This window comes from Rhipicephalus sanguineus, chromosome 1 (genome assembly GCF_013339695.2).
Source record: "Rhipicephalus sanguineus isolate Rsan-2018 chromosome 1, BIME_Rsan_1.4, whole genome shotgun sequence".
Classification (NCBI taxonomy): domain Eukaryota; kingdom Metazoa; phylum Arthropoda; class Arachnida; order Ixodida; family Ixodidae; genus Rhipicephalus; species Rhipicephalus sanguineus.
This window is the reverse complement of record NC_051176.1, coordinates 244997230-245019575: the sequence shown is the minus strand read 5'-3', so window position 1 is coordinate 245019575 and position 22346 is coordinate 244997230. Positions and strand designations below refer to the sequence as shown.

The following is a 22346-nucleotide window of genomic DNA, read 5'->3' as shown; positions in this document are numbered from 1 at the left end:
CGGGCATTAGTCCAAGTCAAAGGAATTGCCGCTTCACACGTTTAAAGTGGAGAAACCGGCATGCACAACCATAGCATAATTCGCTGTGTATGTGAGCACACGCAAGAAAACTGTAGTTGTTCTCCTGTCAGAAAAACCAAACGAGTGAGGAACTTCCAGTGATCCTTTACCTTATCGCCAATGGCAGGCAATGAATTTTCAAGGTTCTAAAACAAAATGTAAGAGATGGTAGCATCGTTTGTGTTGACGAATTTCACCGGACATGCGTCACAAAAATGCGGTGGCACTGTCTTTGGGTGTTTAGTTTTGCACGGTAGGCAAGACACTGTGCCTATTGCAGTTGCTGCTCTGTTTTTGCTTCGCTTGTGCATGCGCTGTTTGTCGTCGTGCAAAGAAGAAAAAACTGTACCAACTAGCAATGTCACAGTTATATTTGCACAGAAAGGCACAAGAAAGATGGAATAAGTTTCTTTTTTTTTTTTTTTCAATGGCTCTTTACGAAGATCGTAGCAAGAAATTAGCCGTAGCTGTAAAACGCGAGAACTTGTCCCCAACGCCGGCTCATCGGTTATGTTTTGGGGTGGCTTACCCAGCAGAAAAGATTAGCTTTGTCAAGCGTTTGTCATAGTAATGTGCCGCACCGTATTTTTTGGCATAAGCCTTATGTGGAGGCATAGCGAGCACGTTTACCTCAAGGCACGTTAACGTCGTGATTGTTGTCATACGTGGATAATTCTTCATGGCTGCTATTGTTGATATAACTGCAGAAGTCTTAAATGCGTCGGAAGGATTTCGTTGTACTCGCGTGAACTAAAGGTGTGGCTCGGTCATGGAACATGTTTCTTTCTGCGTGGGCACTGTTCAATAACGCAGCAGCGAATGAAAGGATGACTTAGACTATGATTTTCCTAATCGTATGCGGCTGCGATGACATGCCTTACACGAGTGTATCAGACAGGGCTGTTCTGGCTACAGTGCACTTCATGATATTTCCATGTGAGAAAAACACTTGCAGAAACTTGCCGTGTCTGTTTACGGGCTGTACGCATTTCGCGGTCTCGACTTGAGCATACGAGGGTGGTCCGATAAGTACTTAGCCTCACCGCGAGAGCGCGACTCTATCGCATGAGACATATACTGACGTTTAGTACGCTCTCTTAGAGGGACACATGCGAAGGTCCAGTCGAATCGGGCTCGCGGTTTTGTTTTGGCCACTTGAGGAAGCAGGTAATGTTCGTGTGTCCGTTAAAAATGGAAAAAGAGCAATATCGGTCGGTGATTCGATTCTTGTTTTTGGAAGGGAAATCGCAAAGCGAAATCAGAGCGACTGGATGCCGTCTACGGTGAGTCTTCTCCTTCGAGGGCAACCGTCAAAAATTGGCTCAATGAGTTTAAACGTGGTCGCACGTCGGTTTTTGATGAGCCTCGCCCAGGGGCCCCGCAAACGGCTACCAGGGCCGATAATGTGGCAAAAATCCACGACCTCGTATTGGCAGAGCGCCGACTGAAGGTGCACGAGATAGCTGAGTCAGTAGGCATCTCAAAAGACCGCGTGGGTCATATCCTGCATGAAATTTTGGGCATGAGAAAGCTGTCGGCGAGACGGGTGCCGCGTTTGCACACTCCGGACAACAAGCGCACCCGTGAGACCACTTCAGAGCAGTGTTTGAAGCTGTTTAAGCGTAATCCGAAGGCGTTCCTGCGTCGTTTTGTGACCGCCGACGAAACATGGATCCACTGGTACACACCAGAGACCAAAGAACAGTCGAAACAGTGGACTGCACCCGGAGAACCTGCTCCGAAGAAGGCGAAGGCTGTCGCATCGGCCAAAAAGGTGATAGCCACCATTTTCTGGGATTCTCAAGGTGTAATCTTCGTCGACTACCTTGAGAAGGGCAAAACAGTGACAGTACCCTACTACGCTGAATTACTGGGCCGATTTGACGCCGAATTGCGAAAAAAAATGGCCACATTTGGTGAAGAAGGTGCGCTTCCACCATGACAACGCACCAGCTTACACCTGCGCCGTCGCCACGGCCAATTTGGTCGAACAGGGCTACGAAGTGGTGCCCAATTCAGCGTATTATCCAGATTTGGCCGCGAGTGATTTCTTCTTGTTTTCCAACTTGAAAAAGTCACTCGCCGGACAAAAATTTGAGTCTAATGAAGAAGTTATCGCCGCCACAGAAGCCTACTTTGCAGCTCAGGAGAAAACGTATTTTCCTGACGGGATCAAGAAGTTGGAGGATCGCTGGGTCAGGTGTATAGAGTTGAAAGGGGACTATGTTGAGAAATAAATCGACACCATTCCAAAAAGTTCGTTTTTCTTTTGAAGGCTAAGTACTTATCGGACCGCCCTCGTAGGGAGAGAGCCACAGCCCGCGGTTGGCGGACCTGAGAGGTACGTAACCGCCTCGTCCACAGCATGTAGTTGAAGCATTATCGCAAGCGTATCACGGATGAAAGTGTTGTCGAGATCACCCTTGTCGTTCGCATGAATAACTTTCCCGGCACATTTGCTATATGTGAGGATTTACTGTAACGATTCGTAACTATGTGTTTTTACTACGTGCATTTTCATATTGTACCTAAGAGCCTCTTGCTGAGCTCGGCCGGTCGTTCTTGCATTAGTTCACAAATTAAAACGTCCACATGTGACCTAGACTGCCGCAACAGCAATATTCCCACCGTTAAGATACTACCTTATATTTTGATGAGGTTCTCGGAGCTAGAGCTGCACGTCAACATGGCTCTTATATGTTCTCTTTAGAGTCCCTCTTACAGCCACTGCAACTTCTTCTGTTGCGGCCACCGCTTGTAAACATGCGGGAGGCGCCCCGACGCGTGGCGCTCGAAGGCAGCTTTTGCACGTGCTGCGCCAGTTGTCACGGGATCATAGAGGGCGGCAGCGAGCTTCGAGCTGGGCTGGCTGGATGAAGCCTACGCGCCGTGACGTCACTACTAGGGCCCTAAATATATCGACGGCGCCTACCGCCGTTTACAAACATGGAGTAGGTCTATACGATTGCATTGTTTGCATATTTCAGCACCCATCTGCGAGTAACTGAAATCACACCCTTGTGGGCAAGGTGGTCACCCTTTGAGAGATTACCACCGTATTCACAAACCAACCTCACCTGTGTTGCTTGCCTTTTCAGCTCCTTGCCACATTTCGAGAACAGACTTGACCTCCGTGGCCCCTTTTAGCCCAACTAAAGTTCATGAAAAAAAGTAAAAGTTAACTTCTTCACTATAGAGCCTTTGTAAGGTAGCATGCAATGTACTGTAATGCTCCTTATCCTTATCCAACCTTATCCTTATCCAATGCTCCTTATCCAACCAAACATGATAATGTACGTGCTTGTGTTCAATAGTGTGACATGCACAACATTTAAAAAAGCCTGGAAGCAAGGTGTGAGCAATCGTGTTATATTTCACCGAGGCAACATATTGCGGCACAGCAATTGAGCTGGTATGACTGAGCCAAAATCTTGAGCATACATCAAGGAGCGTCGCTATTGGCAAAATGTCGCTCTTTTCACTGCGCAAAAGTGGCGAGTAGTGACGACAGACCAAAGAGAGAAGGCACTCTCCTGTCATAAGCATTTCTGTGACGTAGTTAGGCTTCCCTTTGCTTTTATATTATCCCAAAATTTCCGCATCTGGGCCTTGGTGCGAAAATCTAATGGCAAAAGTGCCCACAGTGGCCGAAATAATCACACGTACAGTAAGTTACAGTGAGTAGAAAACTATGCGCATTTAATTTGAAGGAAAATGAATTGCGAGACATTCAGAAGCAGGTGATATTTACCATACATGCACACACTTCACTTACGCTCATCCACTCGGCTCTCTCATTTCACATGCTCTGTCTGTAGCTCCACCATCGTCGCACACCCAGTGTTCTTTGATGGCCGCCAAAGGAGTAGCCAGACTGGTATGTGCCAGGAATTCAGCCTCAAGACATCCCCTTTCCTTTGAAGACACTCGTAGCACCTGGCACTTGCGATACCTAGAAGACCACTCCGCTCCCTTCGCACACCTGTATAGACTGGGCTAACGGCGCACCATGTCATGCGAGCATGCAAGTGTACTACTTGGAACAATGTCAAGTTTTGGCAGGCATGCGGTTGTGACTGTTACAATGCAAGGTGGCCAGATTAAAACAAAATTGAGTCAAGAATGGGTAAACTGCCTGTATAACATTTGCAATGCTTGTTTGTAGGAGTGCTGGTGCAGTTTCATTCACCTTTCATTGTCAGAATAAATTATACGCACATGCACAGAACATTCAACCGTAAAAATGTGCATAGCCTCACTCCCATGTCAGCCGCTTATTTTGATCAGGGTGCCTTTCATAACGTTCCCTTAAAATTCCTAAGGTGGACTTTTGAAAGGTCCCTTTACCTTTTCTCACACTTTGACTAGTTTTCATTACAAAAGGCAGCCTTTATGTGTAATGAAAGGAGTGTTTGTGAATACGGGGGTAGAATGCAGATGGCCATCAGTTTTTGAGAGGGCAACAAACTGAAACCACCCGTGAGACAAAACCAAACTTATCATTGCGTGCCCGCATGGATGTGCAAGCGATAGTAGACTAGCTGCCCTAAACAAACTTCAGAATGGAAAGCAAACATCAACGGCACAAGAAAGAATCCCTGTATTCCTGTAGGGTGACGGCATTTTCTGAGCGAAGAGTTGAAAAATTGGCACATTGTTCAAGCACACAATGACTTTGCATTCTGTGTCAAAAGTACAGCATAGGCCATTTTGGACTTCCTCGTAGCACCTTATATTTACATCATTTACCCTCACAGGCTGAAGTGTAATCATTTGTTGGAATCAAGACTGAAGGAAGGAGCTCGCCATATTGATGAGCACATCTTATGTTGGTACTTGGAAAGGGTTATTCTTTAAGGGGGGACACTGCTCTTAAAACTTTTTCTTTATTTCTTGCTCGATTTTGATGAAACTTGGCGACTTTATGTATATTTGCATGCGAATTTCAAGTATGCAATTATTTTTATAGTATGATGTGTAGTTTTTAAAATACAAAATATTTCATGCGCCACTTCGGGAGCAAGTTTTTTTCTAAACTGAGTTAGTTACAAAGTAAATCAGCATATCACAATAATCTGCGATCAGAACTGTGCAGTGCAACAAAAATGGATGTTCTAAACCCATTTGAACAAAAGTTATGGTATGTTGAACTTTCGCGAGCAAGTCAATTTCAAGCTAGAATTTCACTCGTGAATGTTCAACATACCATAACTTTTGTTCTAATGGGTTTAGAACATCCATTTTTGTTGCACTGCACACAGTTCCAATTGCAGATTGTGATATGCTGATTTACTTTGTAACTAACTCAGTTTAGAAAAAAACTCTCTCCCCATGTGGCACATGAAATATTTCGTATTTTAAAAACTACACATCATACTATAAAAATAATTGCATACTTGAAATTAGCACACAAATATACATAAACACAGGAAGCTTCATAAAAAATGATCACGAAATAAAAAAAAATTTTTTTCAAGTGCCATGTCCCCCCTAAATATGTAACTCATTTATGGGCCAATATTCTGTTTATTTGTGTTGACAGAATAGCTGAGGAGTACATTCCGCAACCTTCAATTCAAAGTATAACATGCGACATCTTCCTTCAGAGCACCCAAATGTGCTCCTAGATGCAAAATTAATCTACTGAGTAGAATTTTCATAAATCCTTGGTAGCTTCACTGTATGCGTGGGTACATGTGGCACTGTACCAATAGCCTTTTACCACAGTACAACTGGCCTATTGATCCTCTTGTTATATACTATTTCTATAAAATATTTGTAGCTCAAACATGTTTGCATTATTGTGCCTTTTCACTTTTAATGCTTTTAATGTCTTCATTGTGTATTGACATTTTTCTAAACTTGAACCTCTTGACTTTGTAGGACCTACTGAACTTTTCTTCGACGCCTGGAAAGGGCTGTCAGACTCCAGGAGTTTCAGAACCTATTCAAGAGGCAAGTCTCATGTCCTCATTGCATCAAAAAGCAGTGTTGTGGTCTTCTATTAAGTACATCCAACATTGTACAATGTTTTGCTCTGCGAGAGTTCACTGGACACAATTGCATTACTACTTCATATATCAAGATGCGCAAAAAAGGTGCAAACGTATTAAAGGGACACACAGGAAAACTTCCTGCCCATTTAAGTAAGCTTTAGTAAGTGTGCCCGCTGCCACTTCTACTGCATTCCGCTATTATTACTGTGCTATATTAAAGGGAATAGACGGAGGACATGGTGTTTCTTGTATGCTGTAGGTTGTTTATTAAAAGGCAGATGACATGTTTGCACCATGTGCTGTCGCCATACTTTATGCAATATTTTTGTGGTTTATTTTTGCCTTGCTTTTTATTCTCTCAATATACCACAATTTAGTGGAGTACTACACATTTCTTTCTTGCACAGTGCATTTAGTCGCAGAGAAAGCTGCAGCCCTTAACGGGCCCCTCACCACTCCGCATTCAAAGACTGAGTGGTTTCCTCCTCGCCTTCGCTACTCTTCCTACAGGCGATATCTCCCCCTTGCCACTTATTTCTTAAAAGCACATGTACCATGTTAGCACTAAGTGTTGACCCTATCAGGATTTCGCGCTTGTCTGCTACACGCTGTTATCTCCATTTGCGCAGTTGCAAACGCAGAAAATGAAGTGAAATCAGTTGATCGTGCACGATAGTCATGTGAGGCAAGGGAGAACGGATGGGCAGCTGCATGGCAAAGCAATGCAGGAGACAATTCACATCTGATAATTCGCATATATGGACCAATTGAGAGTATGTACTATATACAGTCAACTGCCGATTTTCCGGACATGCTCAAATTCGGACGCTTTCGCGGCACCGTCACCAGTCCCATAGACTTCAGTGCATTAGAACGTCCAAAATTTCGGACGCTGAAGCTACTCCGCGTCCGATTTTTCGCACTTTCTGCCCAAATTGCAGGTCCGAAAGGCATTATTTGAAGCCCCGACCTCTGCCGCGTCTATCATCTCGTAGGTTCGAACCAGTGCTTTCGCGAGTCGATCTGTTTGAGACAGTAGCAGAGTCCGAAAGTCAGCTTTGCTGCAATGCCGAAGCGTTATGGGGTGAAGCAGACCAGAAATTCAAAGGGGCCGCTATTCTGGTGCCGTGCGGCGATGTTACGGATAAGCAGCGGAAATGCACGGAGGCGTGATGGCGGCAGCTGGCAAACGCGCCATTACGACTTAATCGCTGACAACCCTTACGATAAGCATCTTTAGTTAACTGCTCGGTAGTGTACGTGGCCTAGCGCAGTTGCATGCGTACTGCATGCATTTAATAGGCGAGAACCCAAATGCGCCGCGCCGCCTTCCTGCTGCATCTTTGTGTGAGACCGCTAAGTGTGCCGCATAGACGCATTGCCTTCGCGGACGAAACCATCTCGCCGTTGCCGCGCCCGCGTGCAGTCAGGAACTAAGTGTGCATCACGAACCCTTTCATGATAAATGCGTGCGTACGATACAGCAACAGTAAAGTGACGGCGTCAGCTTAGTTGGCGATGTGCTGCACACAACTAGAAACGATCGGCTTGACACGGCAGCAAATGCTGCGTGTCGGCGGCGACTCGGCGAAGTGTGTGCACATGTTTACATGCGCACACGCATTGGGGAAAGCCGGACGAGTCGTCCGCTCTTCCGCCACAGTCTTTGTGTTCTGCGTCATCGTTTACAAACGCTTCATGCGAGATAGCCGTAATCTATTCCGCGCTTTGCTGTTATCAGCGGCGCTCATCACAAGATGTAAAAGTGGCGGTTGGCACGTACGTAGTTAAGCGGGGTTCGCGGCAGGTACCGAATGTATTTTCGAGAGCATGGGCGCGCACCAAAATGCCTGATAATTGTACTGGGAGGCATTAAAGCTATTTCGGAAGTGGCTGTGGCGATTTGACCACTTGAGCAGAATAAAAAAGCATGAATTTGTTTTTTCGGACGATTTTACGGTCCCTAAGGAGTCCAAAAAATCAGAAATTGACTGTATAGACATCACGGGAATCATTGTTCTGTGTCATATGAAGTGCGCCAGAAAGACAAGAAATGCCACGAGAGAATATTGCGCTAGTTTTTGTATTTTCAGAGGCTGGTGAAGGGGCCCTTTAACCCTTTGTGAGACAGTGGGACACATACGTCCCACTTTTCTGTCTGCAGGAAAAATTTTCTCCCACATCACCCGTTGCAATTAGTGCAACTCTAAGTCGCTCATATCTAACCCAAGTCTTTGTAATCCCGAGGAAAATTTTTTTACCGCGCTTTCAAATTGCGGAAGTAGTGTTAAAATGGCGCTGAATTTCAACAAATTTTTTATGATAGGTTCTGAATTTTCTTCTTCAGATAAATAACCTACCAATCTAAATGCCGGATAATTTCCTCTTTTTCTGGTTTGTCAGACGATTTTAGCTTCCAGTCATATAACTTGACCGATAAATGCATCGAAACACAATCCCCTGCATATCATATAACTCTTGAAAAGTAGGCACATATTCAGGGACAACAGCCGTACTCGAAAATTTCGACAGCCAAAGCAAGGACAGGCAAATGGACAGAAAAACAGTTGGCACATGCGGTGAAGTAAGCTTTACAGGAACAGACCACGCCGCTATGAAGGCTCACAAGAGGCGCAGGTGCAGGTGGTGTTCTAGTGCTGGAAATGAGGTCGCACAACTTTCTTTAGCACAGCTTGAGAAGCAATACCCTGTGCCACCAGCTTCGGCCGTTTCCATCCCAAATACCCGTTGATGAAATCGCGAGATGGTGCCTTCATGACAGTGGGACAGTGTTTTCCCACTTTTTGAAAACATTTTCACGAGTCAGTGGGACATATATGTCCCACTTTTTTTCAGCAAACTACTGGCTTGATTTTGATGAAATTTGTTTTATACTATTTCTTTGTAGTTTATATCAATATACCACCGCCGGTTTTTACATCGTGTCAAAAATATAGGCAAACCTACAAAGGGTTAAAGGAGTACCGACATGAATTTTAAAATTTTTCGGGTTGTTGCTCTAAATGAAAGCACGGGTGTCGAGAACCCTAAAAAGAGTGTCGTGGTGCCTGGGGATGCATTGCATATATTTTTAATACCGCTTCTTTCAACCAGCAGTTTCGGTTTCGGTTTAGAGAGGGCGGCTTCGTAGTGACGTGTCAAGTCTGCCCGTGACGTCACAGGCAGACTGCAACCCACGAAATATGCACCTGCTGTCCTTTGCTGTCAGTCGAATGTGGTTCATGAGTGAACTGTCGTCCAGTGCCTCCGACAGCAATTTCTGTGATTTAGGCTGCATGCAGAACCCAGATTTCGCAAATCAAGTGAGCTGACTTGAAACGTCATAGGGCTCTCCATGCGGTGAAGCTGCCTTGCAGATGCTGGGAGATGAAAACTTTAAAATCAAACTTAAATATTTATACGTGTTTCCCGGATGCGGTGTGGGGAGAGCGTTAACGCTACATGCCAAGGAAACCAAAAACGTATGTTTTGCTGCACTTCAAAATCGTGTCAGTACTCCTTTAAAGGGACACTAAAGGCAAATATTAAGTCGACGTTGATTGTTGAAATAGCGGTCCAGAAACCTCGTAGTGCTGCTTTTATGCCAAGGAAGTGCTTATTTTGAAATTAAATCACGTTTTTAGTGGTCCGCATCGCGTTAGCGCGCTTCAAATCTCCCACCTGAAAATACGACTTTCATACGTCACTGCTGCCGTGCCCAACGTTGCCCGCTTTTACTGCGCGGCCGCCGACACTAGTAGCAGCTGAGCAGAAGTAGCGGGACCCACAGTAGTAACAACGGCGCTGCGGCAAAGACTTGCTCGGATGGGCACATTCAAAGCCTTCACCAAGTTGCGGTTGGTCTCGTAATCCTCAGTACGAAAGTGCAGCGAGCACACACGCAGAGGTTTTGACTGTTTAGCACACTGGCGCAATGGCATGACACTAAGCCACTTCGAGCGTAAGGGTTCATTCCGCGGCACCCAGTGAAAAGACACACCGGTTTCCTTGCTGCAGCACTGGCGTTGTGCACCCTTCGGGCATCCGGCAATATCACACGCATGCGGCATTTTGTCGAACTTTCTGTCAGAGCGACTTTCACGAGCGCGCAAAACACGCACGGCAGTAGGCGATCCGGAAACTACCACTGAGACGGCCGAGGCGCAGTTCGGCGAAAACGGAACCTTTGAACCACGCGCGCCGTTCCCCATGGCAACGCCACGGAGGTTTTGTTTTCTATGAATCAAGCGGAAACGAACAAACAGCATTTTATTACGTCTTTTGATGCTCGGAATGTTCTTTTTTTACTGCTGCTAGTTTGATTACTAGTGATTTATTGTAGGCCGACTTCCATACGTCATCGGGATCACTTCGAAAATGTCCCACTTGTGGCGCTCATCATGTGATACATTTAGCTTAATTTCTCGGTAAGTAGGGCACTGCTGTTGATAATATTGCCGTTTTAGAAGTTGTCATACATTGGGCTTTCACTCTGACATAAATTGTTATTTGCCTTTAGTGTCCCTTTAAGGGGGGACAAGGCACTTAAAATTTTTTTACTTCTTGATCGATTTTGATGAATCTTAATAAGTTTGTGTATATTTGTGTGCTGATTTCAAACATGCAATTATTTTTCTAGTATAAGTAGTTTTTAAAATACAAAATATTTCATGGGTGCCTTTGGGGAGCAAGATTTTTTCTAAAGTGAGAGAGTTTCCAAGTAAATCAGCATATCACAATGACCTGGAATCAGAACTGAGTGTAATGCAACAAAATGGATCTTCTAAGCCCATTAGAACAAAAGTTACAGTATGTCGAACATTCATGCATGCATCAGTTTCAAGCTGGGATTTCCTTCGGTGAGATTCCGGCGCACAACGTGGCCACAGCTTGTCTGTTCTTCCTGTGACACACGGCTCTCTCAACGTATTCCCAGGCTTTGACGTATGTTTCTGCTCCTCGTTTTGATAGATGCCGAGAACTGAGATTTCCTCTCTCTAAAGTATCGGTCAAAGGAACCCTTGGAGGGTTCCCAAATGCCTGTGACACTATGGAAGTTCACAAAGCCTCCCACGCATTGCTAAACCGTCGTGCGACTTAGCAGACTGATGCTCGCTTGGTGGGAGCCGGTGGCATCAGTTGGCTATTGTCTTCAAACCACTGGTCGTATTCCTTCGGTACAAGATCCTTAAACAGCTTGTGTATTCGGATGTCTGATGGCTGGAGCTGCAATGTCATGCTTCCGGGAATATAATGCAGTTGCTGTTAACTCTAGCAAGCACATCTTTGACATCACCAGTTGCATGACTGTTAATTGCATCCAATATGAGCATTGCTGAAATTTTGAGGTGTACACCTAGACATTTTCCGCACACCATATGGAGCCACTCAACTACCATGGCAATCTGCATCCAACCTTGGTCATTGCACTTGATGTGCATTCAGTGTGGGAAAGTTACGTTTTTAGGAAGTCCTCCTTTTGAATATAAGGAATGGCGGCAGCTGGTGCCCGTCCTTTGTGCATGCCAGCATTACCGTTACTCGAGTCATCTTGTTGCCCACTAAGTGAACATGTGCCTCCTTGGCACCTTGTTTATCAAAAATGTAGCCAGCTGGAATGTCCAAAAAGATTGGTGTCCCGACCAGACTTCCTATTTGTCCTTGGGGGTAATTGCAATCGTGCGTCTTGCTAACACAGCACTAAAACCTCAATAGTTTTTTTTCTCGTACTCGGCAGGGAGCTTTTCACAATCAGTCCTTTGGCAACGCTAGAATTTGGCAAGGATGCATAAACTACTGCTCTCAGGCATGACTGGCCTTAAATAAATGTGGCAATAAACGTTTAGTTGAAGTAAGCACTTGTGGTTTTTTTTTTCTTTTTGTATCTGTCTTTCGTTAAGTGTTGTGCTACCTATGATGACGACCTTAAATGTATCGCAGGCTCTCTTGCTTTGAACTGCACGAGTTCACCGTACACAGGCAGAAACTGCCGAGACTTTCACTGATGAATTCTGTCAGGTCCTTGTTGGTTGTTGGGTAGTGGTCATTCTTGGATCGAACGGATGCTTTCAGGATAGGTGCGTCTTGAAAGATGCGATCAGGGTACTTCCTCCAGCCTCGTATTGCTGATTCGCTCTGTCTGAGATGTCGTGCCACACTTCAGTTTCCTCTCTTTTCGGGCAGCAGGATTGCCTGTTTCTGAAATGCGGTGGTATGGTGAGTTCTCCTGTTCATTGCAGTGGCTTAGTAATTTGCGCAACACAGAAGTGCAAAGGAAGTGCAGTGATGAGTGAAACTGTTCTGGGTAATTTACATCCTCTGTTGTGTATTGCTGCCACTGCGCAATGCGATGGCTGCGGCATGCTCCAGCAGTGCATGCAGCGACAGTGATGCACTAGGGCATCAGTGTCACGGAGCTTTCCTATGCATGATCACTGCAGTTTAAAGTGCAAGTAGAAATAAACTTCCCGATATCATATCACGAACCCAAAAATCACACTATACACATTCTAAAATATTTTTGAACGACAAGATGTGGGGAAAAGGCTCACTTTATATATTAGTTTTGCGAACCCGAGTACTATAGTGCAAGGTGCATTTCTAATGCGAAAATTTTCCAAACAAAAGCTTGTTATATTTGTACAAATATGGTATGCGTGCTGTTGGAATTTGCTTATTGAAGTTTGTGTGGTCTTTCCACTTGTTTCAGGAGCAAATGTTTTCAGAGAAGGAAATGTCACAGGCGCTCAAGTACCAGGAGTTGATGTTTCAAGAGCGCCTGCTTAAAAAGGACCAAGATTGTGTTCGACAGCTGGAGTCTGTTCGACAAGAAGTGGAGAGCTACCGCAGCAAGCTCGAAGAAAGCCAGAAGTTTTGCAAGATGCAAGAAAAAGCTCTGCAGAACCTTCAAAGGTGAGGCTGTTTTGACTTGAGCAGTACTTGGCTTTTTTTTCCCCTTTAATTTGGGTTTATTATAGCGTTAATTTGAATTTGTGGTTTCAAAAGAGTTTACTTATCACATGCGCATGTCTTATTATCAGTTGGAGAACAGTTGATAAATGTCGAAAATACATATTGATTTTTAGGCATGCTAGTATACGCCGACAGGTTTTACACAATTTTAATTTTGGCATCGTGTTTCATAGTCACGTGACACTGTTCCCACATTCTGCAGAATATACACTCAAGTCCTCAAGAAGACTTAAGGCTTATACAACCCTAAGTACACTTGAACCTCATTATAACAGTTACATTTGACACAAAAATAACTTCGATATATCCGAATCACTGTATCTGTTACTAAGGCTATTCTTCATTTACTTCATTATAACCGATAATTCGTTATATTTGTGTTTGTTATATCAAGGTTTGGGTGTATTGCAACGCTTGTGCACATGTACACTCTAAAGTGAATGACAATGCAATTTTTGTAGAGCTTTCCTCTGGCAGTTGTAGTGCTGTCTGTGTTGTAATGTAGAGTGAATTCAGGTTTAGAGCACTCAAAGCACATTTTACCCTCGTTAATATCAATTTTTCTGTAAAATTGTTGAATTCGCCTTGCATAAAAGCAAAACTGCTTGCACTAGAGGTACAGCCATTTTGTCGGCTTTGTGTGCACATGCACAAGTGTGTGTACTGTGACAGTAGGACGCGTGTAATTTACAAAATAGGAGATAGTCAAATTTCTGTAGTTCTTCGACGTCCTCGTTCTCTTAAACCTTCTTCTTCTGTATCGCAGTATATTCAAACAGGGTGTTGTACAGGTGAGTTGCAAACATTCATTGGCAACTTGCCTTCCTGTGTACCATGAGTAATGCTGAGGAAATGCACCAGCTTAAACCTGATTAGTTGCGCTAAAGGGGCATTACTAAACTGGATAGGCATTGGCGCTGAACTTCTCTCGTTCTCTTTGAAAGTTTTGTATTATGAAAATAGACAAAAATAAGGACCGCCTATTGTGTGAGGAACAGGTATCGTGCACCTGTATTGTGTAGGCATGGATTGTACCATGAGGGTGCCAGTATAGTACGATGTGCTAAGCACTACCGTCAAAAACATTTCACTAGTTTTGCAGATAAGAATTCGATGCATTGTTTTCTCATTTACTCCCTGTGGGAATTCACATAAATGTTGTAGTCGGAGGTTGATATGCATGGTGTTAAAGGCCCACCCAAATGGAGGGAACTTTCCTGTGAACTTTCAGCGGTGAGCATTGGCGTGCATGGGCGTCGGCAAAGGTGTGCAAAAGGGGCACTTCCCCTCCCCCCTCCTCTCCTCCACCACGATGCAGCACAGGTTTGCACCCCCTAAGACAAAATCCTTCTGATGCCCAGACACGACAGCATGCTTTCGTCATGCTTCACCCATATGCGGCGATAAACAAGCTTAAATTTAGACAAGTTCTGGTGTAGCTATAACTTTTCTGCCTTTAAAGTCCTAAGTAGGACATGGTTCTTTTGTGCAATGTACAAGAGGCGCATGTATATGGCAGGGACAATGAAAACGTGTTGGAAGCCCTGCAATCCTTCACCAAGGATATCCAGAAAGAACGTGCTGAGCAAGAAGACAGCATGCAAAAGGTTGTGAAAGATCGTGACCAGGTGAGCCCCACATATTGTGATTTTTGCATGTTGTGCAAATGTTATCAATGTACTTCACATATTAGCATATCTAGGATATCTTCAATGTTTTTCTGGAACTCGTACGAGGGCCAGTTACATGAAACATGCTCTAAGCATGCTTACACAACCAGTGCAGACTACTCAAAGGAAAAGCAATGGCTGTGCTAGAAGACTCCAGGAAACATATCTGACAAGGGTGATGGATCCATGCCAATGCAATGGCTCTCTGGGCAGCATAAAATTGCAGTCATGATTTTTCCGACTCCCTAGGAACCCTGAAATTGTCCAAAAAAATTGGGTAGTCTGAAAAAACAAATTCATGCTTTTTTACTTCACTCAAGCTGTTGCCATAGCCACGTCCAAAATAGCTCTGAAGGCCTGCCAGTACATTGATCAGACATTTCAGTGCTGACATAGCCCCTCGTTAATATGTTCGTTACCTACCGAGAATGCCTCTTAAATGCATGCGAACTGCCAATTGCTCATTTGCATGAGCATTGCCAATACCAGCAAAGCACGGAGAAAATTACAGCTCTCGCGCGGTTACTGTTCCAAGGAACGTTTTGAAACAGTTACGCAGAACGCGAATACTGTGGTGGGAAAGTGTAAGACTCGTCCAGCTTTCCCCAATACAATGTGTACATTGGTGCGTGAACGATATGCTGTTGTACAAAAATGGCTGCTGCTTCATTGAAACGCGGCATTTGCAGCCACGTGGGGCTGATCATTTCTAGTTGTGTGCGGCGCACTTAGCGGTCTTGCATAAGGAGGCAGCAGTGAATGGCGGTACGGCGCAGTTGGGTTGTCTCCTATTAAAAGCATGCATCTTGCAACTGCACTAGGCCACATGCACTGCCGAGTAGTTAGCTGGAGATGCTTATCATACAGGGGTCTTCAGTGATTAAACCATACTGGTGCGCTTGAACTTGCTGCCATCATGCTTCCGTGCATTTCCAGAGCTTATCCAAAGGCATTGCCACACTGCGCTGTGACAGTGGCCCCTTCAGACTCTTGGTATGCTTCACCCTGTGACGACTTGGCAATGCGGCAGAGCTGACTTTTGGAATACGCTGTTGTCACAAACAAATCTACTCGTAAAAGCACTGGTTTGAGCCTGCGAGAGTGACATGGCAGCGGTGGTGGTTTGCTGTTTCAGACCTGCAATTTGAGCAGACAGCCCAAAAAAATCGAATGCCGGAAAGTTTCAGCGTCCAATATTTTAGATATTCTTATACATTGATGCTATGGGGCCTGTGGCGGTGCCACGAAAGCACCCAAATTTTAACAGTAAAGCTATTAAAGCCGGCAGTAAGACGTCCATGAACGAAACACCCAGGCACGCAGCCAACGACCGAGCAAAGCTTCCTCCACGTGTCGCTCGTGTCAGAGCGGCGTTACGGTCAACCTAGCGGCGTGTAGAGTCGCAGTAAATGCATGGCCAAAACAGCATTACTGTAGGGCCAAGACGCCATTTCGTAGTGCAGAGGACCAATCAACAGTCAGTGCTACGTAAAGTAAATAAAGCAAGGAGGATTGGACAGGCGCTGGATAGGGGCGTGGGAATTGTTTTTCGAAATGGAGCATCTGCGCGGTGTGCAGCACTGGGATGTTCGTAAAATGTGATCGCCGCGGCTTTCTGTACGAATTAGCGAGCTTGTTTGGTTACTGGCCCTTTAAAAAGACGGGGCGTGCAAACACGGACACAAGAAAGAAGTAAAAAAAGTGAGTTTGTGGTGTGTTGACTTCTTACTTGTGTCCATGTTTGCACGCCCTGTTTCTTTACCATAATCAGCACCATCTTTAGAGAGCAAATACAGACTTCGAATGTCATGCTGGCGGGAACCTAGGTAACACACGTCATGGGTGATGCCTCCAGCTCGTCACGTGGCTAATATCATTGTCAGGCCAGGCCAAGCTGCATGAAATGTCACAACTGCTCTTTGTAGCCACTCAGGATACCTGAGTGCTAGTTGATGTATAATGTAAACAGTAGGGGTGTGCGAATATTCGAAAGTTTCGAATATTCGTCGAATATTACATTCGAAATATTCGTATTCGATTCGAAAATCGTGTATTCGAATAGTTTCGAATATTCGATAACTTCGAATATTCGAAAAATTCGAATATGCAATTCGATTATCATGCATAAAATAACTCGTCTTCCACATTTCTGCTGCGTTCGTATAGCTAAAAACGTTGCCGAGAGGAGCGATAAACATCATAAGTACACGGAGGCACGATATCTGCCTACAACGAGCGCCCCAATACGTATGATTTATTGCTGGTGCATCTCCGACGTGCAGCGCTGTTGGCGATCATGTAACCATACATTTTCAATATTATGCGGCCGTAACGTGCCGCACTACCACTCGTTCACTATGCGGGACCACTTCTGAAGAAAGACAGTGACCCATGTGACTGGTGGCGGACTGTAGGCACCTTCAGATACCCCAGTCTGGCAAAGCTTTGCTCCATGTATACCTCCTTATACCAGCCACTTCTGTTCCAAGCAAGCGTGCCTTTTCAGTGGCAGGGGGGGTTGTCTCTGTTGGAAGGGAGCGCCTGCTGCCTGATCATGTGGAGCAACTCGTATTTCTTCATGTAAACATCTAGTCATTACTTTCATTGTGCCGTGATATTTGCTTGTGTTGTGATGTGCGTTGTGCTAGCCTGGACATTGTGTTCTGGAGATAGCAGTGTATGTTGTGTTGCCAGTCAGGCTGTTAAGTTTTTTTTTTTTCAAATAGCTACGTGTTAAATAAAATATCGTTACTGTGGAGGCATTTTTCCTTTGATATTCGATATTCGATTCGATATTCGAAGGTGGATATTCGTATTCGATTCGTATTCGAAAAAATTGATATTCGCACACCCCTAGTAAACAGTTCCACAGTTGGGCTGTAACAGTGGGGTTCCTAATCCATTGGATCTTATGGAAGCTATGCTAGGACTGGCTGAAAACATTCCATGCAGGAAGACATGGCCCCAGAAAATAGCATGGTTCAACTGTAGTGAAGTGTGCTTGAATGCATGATTCACTTCAGTTTCTCTTGTGCAGTATGATCTCGATGAGATACAAAATGCTTGGTGGCACTCAAAATATTTGTATAATTCCGAATACATATGATACAAAACACGCCAACTTGTACATGGGCTACGAACACAAACATTGTTAGGCTCAAATTCCATACGAGAAGTTGCATAGTGCTATGCGACAAATATTCCTATTCCTAAAATTCCTTCCTAAAATTCCTAAAACCCATTCCTAAAACCCATTCGGCATACCGGAGGTATGGGCAACAGCCCCTACTTGCGGTGAACTTTGACCACCCCACCAATGCAAACAGACTGCATTCCCATGGGAAGAGGAATTTCAACATCTTTCCAAAAACCATCGAGGGTCCACGAAACAAAGATGTCCAAGGTCCTGCTGGCTTATTGCGAAGGAGTTGGCCCCAGTCGTCTCAGCCTGAGCTGACTGCCTTTGTACCAGCTACACCAGCTACATCTCGTGAACATTTTTTGTTACTCTAAAACTCTTGTGCCCTCTCTGTCCAGCTTTTAAGCGGCAAGTCCGACCCTGGCTACGTCAGCTCAATATCCTTGCAGCTTACGCTACCTTATGGTAACCTTGCAACTTCACAACAGTAGTGCCTGATTGTTCGCACTTTTCTGCTCTCAGTGTTTCTCATAAGCCACTTCTGAAATGTGTAAAACTGTGTAGCAATTGTCATCCACGCTAGTGGGATTTGTAAAGGGGACACAATTGCAAAAAGCTAGAAACGTACTTCAGGAAAACATCTCTGCAAGGCCTAATTCGCACTATATCAAAACAATTCTGCTTAAAACGCACTCAAAGTAGCTAAGGGAAATCATTTTGTCAGTACAAACCGTGAAAAAGAGCTCTGTATCGCACAAAACACAGGACCTCAGAGCCATCTCTCATCTTTCTGCCATGAAGTGCTGCCATTTGAGACCATTGAAAAGCTCAAGTTTGGAGTTTTCGCTTTCGGCCCTCCTCGCCTTTGATGGCCGCATAGGGAAAACTCAAACAGGAAAAAATATGTGGCTGGTCTGCCAAAGTTTGTGATGCATGCGGCCACCCTATTTGCAAGGTACCGAGAGGCTCCCGCTGCAACTGGGCACTGTTGCTACCGGCGCAGGGATCTCTTGCTAGGCTCTTTCATGGGGGATTTCATCGATCTACTGTTTTTTGATTCCACAGTGGTCATAACCTGTGAGTGTGCCTTGTGGCCGTGTAACATTGTGTGGAAAGACTAAAGATTTGTGCATTGTTTTGCAGCTTGCAGAAGATCTTCACAATATGGAAATGACTTTTGCTGACTTCCACCGTCGTTATGAGAAAGCCAAGCAAGTCATCTCTGTTATGAAGGAGGTACTCTTCTTCGACTCGTTTGCTATTTTGTTCAGATTTGCACAAAACTGTCTTTCTTTATTTTACTATTGCCTTAATTTGCAACATGTCATCTATCTTATTTTTTCTTTTTCTGCTATTTGTAGAAATTTTCTTATAATGGTCAATTCATTGATCTGTCAGAGCATCTTGTTTAATCAAATATGGGTCAGCTTTGCCTGGATACATTGTCCTTATGGAGGCATAGGGGGGCTATTTTATTCCTTGACCAAATTAAAAGTACAGATATAGGTATCTTTGTGTGCTGATTTTAAAAATGCAGTTATTTTTTTGGTGGCTCAAATAATTATAAAGATGATTACTTGTTCATTATTGTTATTTCGAGAGACTAAAAAGATAAAATGAACTGGCCAAAAAGTCATATTTAATGCACGAGAGGATAGCATAATGTGTAAGGATTGAAGCACTGCAAGCAGTTTTCAAATCCAACAATAATTAGCAATTTAGGAGATAATCAAAGTTCAGCATTTACAGGGTGGTTACTAACAAGCAACAACAAAAGCAAATAAAAAATTAGAGGGGGGGGGGGGAGTGCTTGCAGCAGCTTCATATAGCAAAAAAGACATCACAGCTGTAGCTATCCCAGAGATTGAGAAATTGTTGCCCCAAACAAGCAGGGCGAGTAAAGGCTTGTTTTGAGAAAGTGCAAAAAAAAATGAAAGCATATTTTAAAAGGGATCTAACACAAATTGAAATATTTTTGCTAGATGATTAGTAGCCACCTATGATATAACCTGCATGCCTACTGCTGCTGAATTGTTGTGCAGCAGCAGAATGGCATGAAAAAGCTCAGTTCTTGTGCTTCTTTTCGGGGGAAATATAGGTTGTCTAGGTCACATAAATTGCTATTGTGACAGATATCCATCCAACATGTGGAAAACTTAATCAGCACTTGAGGCAATGCAATGCCTTTATGTTACAAAAATATTTTTCAAAAATTGATTTTTGCATGACTTTTTCATCTTAAAAGACCAGTGGCTCCTCTTAAGAAGTTGACTGTTGTGATGGCCTTGTCAAGAATATCTTTCAGCAAACAGGCTGGCTTGGACAGGCCCGTAGTGCAGGTTGGATTTGAGTACTTCCACTGTTGAGGAAGGACGGTGTTTCGATGTGGAACATTTGCTATAGATATGGAGCACTAGCTCCATGAAAGCTGTAATGACCTGAGCTTACAATTAGCCTGTTGCTTCAATCACTTAATTTTTAATGTACATTTGTGGGCTGCTGCATAATCCTTCTCGGTTAACCCTTCCTGTGCCACTGATGTAGCTGTACATTTTCCACTCTTTCCACCTGTTAGTTCACAGTAGCATGAAATTCGTGATCTCTGAGGTGATCTCACCAGTTGTCTTTCCAGAAGTGTATTTTCTCCTTCCTATTGGTTTGGTTCATTCTTCATTCTTTTCTTTTTTTGGGACGTTAAACCCCACCAATTATTATTATTCATTATTTTCTTATTGGCCACCGAGCTACTTCTCGACGGCAGCATGGTTCCGTGCATGCTCCCGCAGATGTCGAGGATGGCTTGCAGACTTCTCCGTAGCACAAGGCCACCCCTTTTCTTTTTTACAGCAAAACTGTTGACCTCTAGCCCATGCGTTCTCAGCAGAGGTACTTGGGCCGGCACGTGACCACATGTAGACGAAACGAACAAAAAGATAGACAAAAAGAATGGAGAATGCACAGCTGGCAGAATGTCACGTGGTAGCACTGGACTTGTGTTAGTGCTGCTGTGCTGTGAAGTAGACTAAAAACGGTGCAGCATGTTCACATCAGAGAAAGAAAGCTAACAAATTGGAGGAGATGTTGACAGCAGCGACACAAATACAGAGCAAAAGCGTAGAATGCGTCGAAAGACTGAGTCTGAGAAAGAACATCACCATCGGCAGAAACGTGAAAACAGTTTCGCTGGTGATTGGTCCCCAAATGAGTGCTGTGGCTTCACAAGCTTTTGTTTTTGCCACCTGTCATACGCTTGTAGGTTTCTTTTTCTCCTCTTGTCTTCGCAATAGCACACCATCTTTCCTGTGATAAAAGGGCTCCTTTCGTCTTAGTGCAGGACCACCCTTTCTTGTCAAGATGGTATTTCTAGTCGGCAATGTCTTTTGGGCGAACTATAAATGATGTGTCGAAAAATTCTTTTGCTGGTTTTAATACGCATTACTGTGAATTACATCCATGCTTTTTTTATGCCGTCCTTAAAAGGAAGAAAATGTGAAAAAATGGCAAACGGCCAAAATCAAGTAAGTGTGCTAAGTTTGAGGCGCCTTGGCGCCTTTCCTATTTCAAACAGAAACTTCAAAACATTGTCAAATATAGAAAAGAGTTTGCGTTAAATTCGGCCGCGAAATCCAAAAACATTGCAGTGAGCAAAAACAGGAGGCCCGCGTCGCCACCTTCAAATATTTTTTGCCGTGCTGGAAGCGTTTCTTGGAAATAAAATTTTCGGTTCCATGCACTTTGAATGTGCCCAAAAAACATATAAAAAGCCCAGGCAAAACAAAAATATCGACCGGACAGGCATGTTCAATCTCTCGTGGAATCACCCTTTTGTGTGTGCCTTAAAACCCAACACTGAACAGGTTAAAGGGGCCCTGAAGCATCCCTCTGGCTTGATGTGAAAACTCATTCTGCCAACCCCGCCACGGTGGTCTAGTGGTTATGGCGCTCGACTGCTGACCCGAAGGTCGCAGGATCGAATCCCGGCCGCGGCGGCTGCATTTTCGATGGAGGCGAAAATGTCTGAGGCCCGTGTACTTAGATTTAGGTGCACGTTAAAGAACCCCAGGTGGTCGAAATTTCCGGAGCCCTCCACTACGGCGTCTCTCATAATCATATCGTGGTTTTGGGACGTGGTTTCGTGGTATCGTGGTATCGTGGTTTGGGATATTATTATTATTATTATCATTCTGCCAACGGAAACAATCTCTTCAAGCGTAGGTGGGGTGGCCACCACCGACTGTTCCCCGACATGGCTCGCAAGTTTCCCATAACCATAACGAATAGTGTGTCCAGGCAGCGTGTTTGGATTGGGTGCCTAGTGTTACTGTGTGCATCAAATGTGATGCAGTTAACAGGCTGTGGTAGGTAGAGTTTCAAATCTTGTAGAATTGTGCTTTTTAACGAGAAAGTGAGTCATCTGCTTGCACTTGGCCATGCTCGCATGTTATCAATGCATTGCCACTGCTGCCGCCCTGCTCCTTTGGAGTGAAGTATGGATGGGAAAGCGAGACA

General features: G+C 44.4%; 1 protein-coding gene across 3 annotated transcripts in view; it reads left to right on the top strand.

Moving 5' to 3' along the window:
• LOC119375706 (uncharacterized) overlaps positions 1 to 22346 on the top strand; it is a 91052-nt gene that overhangs the window by 39528 nt on the left and 29178 nt on the right. For all 3 annotated transcript variants that reach the window (XM_049410850.1, XM_037645900.2, XM_037645901.2), the window contains 4 exons: positions 5944 to 6015; positions 12766 to 12968; positions 14548 to 14656; positions 18981 to 19073. In XM_049410850.1, the coding sequence (XP_049266807.1) occupies positions 5944 to 6015; positions 12766 to 12968; positions 14548 to 14656; positions 18981 to 19073 (477 nt within the window). The remainder of the gene's footprint in view (positions 1 to 5943; positions 6016 to 12765; positions 12969 to 14547; positions 14657 to 18980; positions 19074 to 22346) is intronic.